A 7,796-nucleotide genomic window follows, 5' to 3' on the forward strand; every position below is an offset into this window, starting at 1 on the left:
TGTTACAAGCTGTTCGTGAATAGATAAGATCCCTAAAGTTGCAAAGGCTAAAGTCTCAAACCCAAAGAGATATTCTTTATAAAAGTTAAGACTCGTCCACACCCTCCTAAAACGGCTCGTTTAAACACACCTCCCCACATGTCTACGTCACTATGTGGGAAGATTTGCATAACTCAGCCCAAATGTTCATGAAAAGAAAGAAGGCGTAACTTTTATTCTCGCTGTAGTATTGTTGCTGCCGCCATGTCGTGAAGGCGCTGTGTGTTTCTTTGTGAAAGCGAAACTACTTTGTTTGGTCTTCCAAAAGAGGACACGACTAGAAATCAGTGGTTAAGTTGTATTTACAACACTGTTCCAGAACAGTTCAACCCAAATATTCAGATGTGTGCAGCGCATTTTATGGAGGACTGTTTCCTGATCCTGGGAGAGTAGACAACAATGCCGGCGCTTCTGACTCATAGACTGTAAGAATTTGCCACTGATGATTCAAACGTGAGTTTTTAGCAGTGTAGATTAGCGCTTGTTTGTCGTTTCTCCGATCACAAATGCAGACATGGTTTATTATAATCCGTAATTATGTCCCCACTGGATGCAACAAATGCCTCGTTTATAATGGGTTTTAATGGTTTTGTCTCGTCGCTCCGGCCGGACAGGGCATCACAGTATGGTGAGGGGTGTAACATTTCCGTCACACGCTTGAGGTATTCGGCCAATCATAATGCACTGGATAGCTGGCCAATCACAGCACACCTCGCTTTTCAGACCGATGCGCTTTCTCAAAATCAATGCGTTTCAGAAAGGTGGGGCATAGAGGAGAAACTATAATGTACAGTATGTGGAAAATAATGTACTTTTTTTTTTTTTACTTTACACCGCATAAACACATTTCATTACACCAAGTACACAAAATAATGTTATTTTTAGCAACATCATATGACCCCTTTAAAGGTTTGGGGTGAGTAAGAGTACATTTTTTGACAAATTAAATTTTTTTTTTAGCAGGGATGCATTAAATTGATCAAAAGTGACAGTGAAGACATTTATAATGTTGAAAGATTTCTATTTCAAATAAATGGTGTTATTTTCAACTTTCTATTCATCAAAAGTATCATAAAATGTATCAGTTTCCACAAAAATATTGGAAAACAGCACAACTGTTTTCAACCTGAATAATAATCAGAAATGTTTGTTGAGCAGCAAATCAGCATATTAGAATGATTTCTGAAGATCATGTGACACTGAAGACTGGAGGAATGATGCTTAATATTCAGCTTTGATCACAGAAATAAATTACATTTGACAATATATTCAAATTGAAAACAGTTACTTTAAATTGTAATAATATTTAACTGTTTTTACAGAATTTTTTGATCAAATAAATTCAGCCTTGGTTAGCATGGGAAAGTTTCTATGCACAGAGCACTATCACTACATAAATAATCCAGCCCACAGAAACAAATATGCCGAACATCAAACTGAACATGACAAGCAGACGAGCCTTCTGGGATGTTTTCTCTGCTTCACGGATGTCACCCCTGGTCAGCGCAGCACGGGTCTGTAGAGAGGTCAGAGCTCATCATTAATCAGTGTCACTCTAATGCACGTGTATTTGTACTAATGCACTGTGTTTCAGGTGCTCACTTCATACGAGTACATGACAGCGACGAGGCCGCTCATGAGGCAGCAGAAGATGGTCACCAGCAGAGACTCAACCAGGTAATCTTTAGGTAACGGTGGTTGCTCCTCTCCCAGCGGCGGCCCGTTCATGTACTGAAATCAAGTGTTTGACGTTTAGATCCAAACAGCAAGAATAAAAAAACTATGACTAGACTTGAAGCTCCAGACTTACAATGTAATCATTAGTTATTTGCGACCCTGGACCACAAAACCAGTCATAAGGCTCAATTTTTAAAAAATTTATATTGATACATTATTTAAATAATCTTTCCATTGATGTATGGTTTGTTATGATAGGACAATATTTGGCCGAGATGCAACTATTTGAAAATCTGGAATCTGAGGGTGCAAAAAAAAGGTAGGAAAATATACAAAATATCTTTATGGAACATGATCTTTACTTAATATCCTAATTATTTTTGGCATATAAAAAGTAACTGTAATCTGATTATGAGCATTTTAAAATGTAATCTACTCTAATGTAATCTAATTATGAGTACTTAATGTTTGGAATCTGATTACGTAATCCAGATTACATGTAGTCAGGCCCGACTCCAGAATCAAATCACTGAGGGTGCTACTTAAATTAGTGAGGGTGCTCTTACCTTAATATATGTAAGGTTTTAGTGCCGTTTATTGCTATGGCGCAAAAAGCGCTCTGCTTATAATCACTTAAAAAGCAGTCACTCATCTTAGTTCATTGCGACCTCACAAAATTGCATTATAATTAATTTTTTTATTTACAATGAATCTCTTGTTTACATTGCGTCTACACTTGGTTCTGAGATGATTTGTGCTGAACACAACATCTACTTCTCCACCCACACTAAAAAGTGTATTGGGCGACGAGAGCTCTCCAGCGAATGCGATCAAGGGCCAGATCGTTGGCTTCTTCCATGTGATGTTTAGGTAACTGAGGTCATTGATGAAGGTTTGGCGCCAGGTCAATCGTGGTCGACCCCTGTATCGTCGTCCTCCAGGTGGAACCCACTGGAGTGCCTTCTTTGGAATGTGGCTGCTTTCCATCCGTATAATGTGTCCAGCCAGCCACAGGCGGCGGTATGTAATCATTATGCTAAGACTTGGCATATTGCTTTGTCGCAGAAGTTCCTCATTGGTAATGTAATCGTAGTATCGAATACGTAGTATTCTTCACAGGCAGCGCTAATGGAATTTGTCTACCTTGTGAGAAATACGAGCTGATGCCTTCCACGTTTCTGCTGCATAAGTTGCCATCGGAAGGCTAATAGTTGAATACAAGCGAAGCTTGATGTTAAGTGAGATTGACGTAGATGACCAGGTCTTGCACATTTGTTGAAAAACTGATGTTGCCTTGCCAATCCGGCATTTGACGTCTATCTCTGCATCTCCATCTTGTCCAATAGTGCTGCCAAGATACATAAACCTACTAACCTCTTCAATGTCACTTCCATCAACCTTAATCCTTGGCATGTCAGCTTGAGCGCTGATATGCATGACTTTGGATTTTTCTGCACTAATGTGTAATCCGACCTTCGCTGCTTCTTCATGCAAGCTTGATGTTATTTCCTGTAAATGGCAACTGTTTTCAGCGAGCAGAGCTATATCATCTGCAAAATCAAGATCAGTGAGGCGGTTCTGTCCATCACAATCAATGCCTGCGTTTGGTCTTACCATAGCTTTCCTCATGACAAAATCTAGGGCCACTATGAATAAAAATGGTGACAAGATACATCCTTGTCTGACACCGGTCTCAATGGCAAAGAAGTCAGTGTGGCCTGTATCTGTCTTGACGCAGCAGCTGGAATTGTTATACAATGATTGGAAGACAGATATGAATTTCTTTGGCACAACATACAATTGTAAAATATGCCATAAAGATTCACGATGTACACTATCAAAGGCTTTCCTGAAATCGACAAAATTGATGGAAAGTGGACGTTTATATTCTACGCATTGTTCAATGATGTTTCGTAAAGCGTAGATTTGCTCACTACATGATCGTCCTTTCCGGAAGCCAGCCTGTTCTTCTTGGAGACGTTTGTCAACGGCTACCTGCAATCGTCTTAGGAGAACTGTGGAAAAAACTTTTTCCAGTCTTCAGGAACAGTTTGCATTCGCCAACACACAATAAAGAGATCTGTAAGTTTCGCAGCTACAATGGGACCACCATATTTTAGAAATTTACTACCATAAATATATCAAAACTTAATTTTTGATTAGTAATATGCATTGCTAAGAACTTCATTTGAACAACTTTAAAGGCGATTTTTTTTCAATATTTCGATTTTTTTGCACCCTCAGATTCCAGATTTTCAAATAGTTGTATCTCGGCCAAATATTGTCCTATCCTAACAAACCATACATCAATGAAAAGCTTATTTATTCAGCTTTCAGACGATGTACAAATCTTAATTTAGAAACATTTACACTTAAGACTGGTTTTGTGGTCCAGGGTCACATATGCCAATGCCAACCACCAATAATATAAGAGAAGAAGAAGGCTTCCCCATGCACTTTGTAGCTGCGAAAATCATAATCAAAATGGAGTCAGACATGAATTATATTATTATACATATTATTATTATTACTGTATATATTATATAATTATATAGAGTGTTTGCATGGATGATTTACATGAAATGTAATGTGTGTACAATACACTGTACATAGTTTAAGCTGGTTTCAGATCAATAAGATAAACTACATTTTGGGTTTTTATTAAACTAAGGTGGGCATGCTGTGACCTGTACTGTATTTTTTTACTGTAACTGACAGATTCCGGCCAAAAAAACACAACACGGGAGTGGGAGGGAATGGGAGTCATTCTTCTGCGACTGGGACGGGATGGGATTTTCCCCCAGTTTTTTGGCAGGATTGGGATGGGACGGGAGAGGCTTGAAAATCCACTCCCGTGTCACCCTCTACCCCGTAGAACCAGGCCTGAATCAGTTACTACCCAGCACTGAAAATATAGTTTCTGCTTGAGACTTTGATTTAATCAGCATCTGGTTTATGAGTGTCAGAGGTGAAGCGGGATCTTACTATAGTGTAGGATGGGTAAGTGGACGGCGGGAGGAAGGAGGGCTGGTAGAAAGCAGGATTGGCTCCAGGCTGACAGGCGATGATGGGCTGGTTGGGGTACTGTGGGTACATGAGGTAGGCAGTTTTGGGATCCGGTGGGCTGTATGGAGGAGGGTTGGGTAGGACGCTGCTGGTCAGGCCGTCGCCTCCAGCGGGGCTCGTGTACGGTGGGTGGAGTGTGTGGGTGCTGTCTGTGTCGAATGCCGGGTTCAGGGTGCGGTTGCTGTCAGTGTCGTATGCGTGATGGGATGTTTGGATGCTGTCAGTGTCATTCAACGGGCCGGCGGTGAGGATGCTGATCGAGTCGTATGCAGGAAAGCTGGGTAATGTGGCTTCTCTCTGTCTGGAGGAATCATGAGCCTCCTGGAGGCCGGGAGGCCCTGGATGAGTTCGATCATCGGGGAAGTTCGGAGGAGCGGCTGATGAACGGGACAGACAGATGGAAGGTTAAAGGTAATGTTATTTTAAATTTTTGTTTAAAATACACTACCATTCAAAAGTTTGGGGTTGGTAAGTTTTTTATGTTCAAACTACCATTCAGAAGTTTAAAGTCAGTAGGATTTTTTTGAAAGAATCTCTTCTGCTCACCAAAGATGCATTTATTTGCATGAATCAAAAGTACAGTAAAAACTGATATACTTTTACGATTTAAAGTAACTGTTTTCTCTGTGATTAAATTGTAAAATAATTTATTTCTGTGATGCGCAGCTAAATTTCCAGCATCATTCCTCCAGTCTTCAGTGTCACATGATCTTCAGAAATCATTCTAATATGCTGATTTGCTGCTCAGGAAACATTTCTGATTATTATCAATGTTGAAAACAGTTGTTCTGCAGAATAGTTTTGTGGAAACTAATACATTTTATTTTTCAGGATTCACAAATGAATCGAAAGTTCAAAAGAACAGCATTTATTTGACAGAAATCTTTTGTAACATTGTCCTCACTATCACTTTTGATTAATTTAGCGCATTCTTGCTAAATAAAAGTAATTAATTTCTTAAAAAAAAAATCTTACTGACCTCAAACTTAGTTCGTTTCAGTGGCCCAACATGTCAAATTCTCCAGTTCTGTTGTTTTTGTGCAACTTATTTTTCCATGCTGTAATTTTAATCCATGTATTTAAAACCATATTGAAATTATTTTTGCTTTTAATAAAATGTTTTATAATGTATAATTGCTTTTCAAAAAGACATGCTCAATTATCATTACTTAAAACTTAAAAATGATCTATTGTAATTACTTAAAATCAAAACTATAAAAAATTTGTTACTTGAAATAAAATAAACATTAGCTGAAATAAAATAAATGTTATTATATTTTATTATAAATGTTCACATAAAAAAGTAAAAAATCTATTTAATGCATCCTTTGTTGATAAGTATTAATTTCTTAAAAAAAAAAAAATCCTACTGAACCAAAACTTATTTTCAGCAGCCCAACATGTCAAATTCTGACTTATACCAGGAACGTGAGTTTTAATGTTTTCTTTAGTAATTGCATAAGAATGCTTTGGCTGAGGCTGTAGTCTTTAGAAAATATAAACATCTAATTTTTGCATTTTTGTTTAGTTGTTGCTACACACATCACAGTAATATTCCACCTGAGAGTTATTTGAAACTCACTCTCCATTCGGAAACTCAGCTCGGGGAGAAACCTTCACCTCCACAAAAGCCCATCAATTATTCACTCATGATATATAAGACCCTTGAACGCTCAGAAATGGAAATGGTTGAAAGTGATCAGGTGCTTTCTGAGATGTTCTCTGGTGGCCCTTTTATGTTCTTCAAATGATGAACTGTTTAATTTAGGTTGTTAGTGAGGCTTGACCAGAGATCATGCTGCTGACTGAGTTTCTTATTCTCAGCTGAACTGACACACATCAGAAATAACAAACACTCATAAACATGCGATTCCTTTACTAGAGTAGCAGAGATGTCATGAATTTTTTTCCCACAATTCTTTGTTTTTAATCAAGTGTGCACTGAGTATTATAAATAGCTCATCTAAAACAGATTTTTTTTAAAGAAACATAATGAACCATTTCACAAGTTGTCATGTATTTTGGTGCAAATTAGTGCAATTTATCATGCTGTAATTTAAATGCATTTATTGAGAACAGTATTTAGATTTTTTTGTAGATTTCAAATATTTTTGCTGTTTAATAAAATGTGTTGTACTTCATAGCCGTTTTGCGTAAAGACATGGTCAAACCAGAGTTATTATTGTTAACTAAAACTAAATCCATAGAACAATTTCATTACTTGAAATAAAACGTAGGTTAACTGAAATTACACTAAGTATAAAAATACTTAAACTTGTTTTATTTCAGCTTGTTGCCAAGGCAACATTTCTGTTTAGTTTGTTGAAGTACTAAAATAACTATAAAGAAACGTCAACTAATTAATAAAAATGAATAAATAATATAGAAAAAAAAAAAAAACGAAAATGCAATTATTTTTTAATTACTAAAACTTTAAGTAAAATTTAAGTGAAAACAGAAAATACAAAACCTAATCTAATTTAAAAAAAACCCTAACCGTTTTCCAGCCTCGCCAGCGCTCTGACGTGACAATGAACTGAAGTTTCCATGAGTTTGCGCTGGACTGAAAGCCGGTCACTTTACCTGAGTCCATCAGGGACGGTCAGAGGTCATCAGGATGCAGAACAATCCTGAGAAATATCCAGCGGGAGTGTGTCGACGTTCAGGATCAGATGCGTGTGTGTGTGTGTGTGTGTGAAATGGCTGTGGCTTCTGTGATCTCTCTCTCTCTCTCTCGCTGAACAGTATCATGTTTGTTTAATAATTGACGACTGAGTCCGTGTGCGTGCGTTTATGAGTGTCCTTGTGAACATACCAGCACGTGTTGATCTGTTACCGTAAACAAACATGCCATGCATAAAAGTAATTTAATAATAATAAAATAATTTTTCATATTAAGAGGTAGGGTTATATATGGGCTATTCTACAGAATTGGTGCAAACTGCTGTCCCACAACCAAAAAAACACCTTTAAAAAGCATTTAAGTTTTCAAAACATAGATGTTTACTAAGATC

At 37.5% G+C, this 7,796-nt stretch overlaps 1 protein-coding gene across 1 annotated transcript; it reads right to left on the bottom strand.

Moving 5' to 3' along the window:
- Window positions 1–1,399: 1,399 nt before the first annotated feature.
- LOC107568007 (proline-rich transmembrane protein 1-like) lies at window positions 1,400–7,467 on the bottom strand. The gene is made up of 4 exons (XM_016253839.1): window positions 7,366–7,467; window positions 4,702–5,159; window positions 1,642–1,770; window positions 1,400–1,555 (listed from the first exon to the last, which is right to left on the bottom strand). Exons 1-4 carry the CDS (start codon window positions 7,373–7,375, stop codon window positions 1,409–1,411), a joined length of 744 nt encoding a protein of 247 aa, XP_016109325.1. The 5' UTR covers window positions 7,376–7,467; the 3' UTR covers window positions 1,400–1,408.
- Between the last annotated feature and the right edge of the window lie 329 nt (window positions 7,468–7,796).

Source organism: Sinocyclocheilus grahami, unplaced genomic scaffold, assembly GCF_001515645.1.
Source record: "Sinocyclocheilus grahami isolate Dianchi unplaced genomic scaffold, SAMN03320097.WGS_v1.1 scaffold1206.1, whole genome shotgun sequence".
NCBI lineage: Eukaryota > Metazoa > Chordata > Actinopteri > Cypriniformes > Cyprinidae > Sinocyclocheilus > Sinocyclocheilus grahami.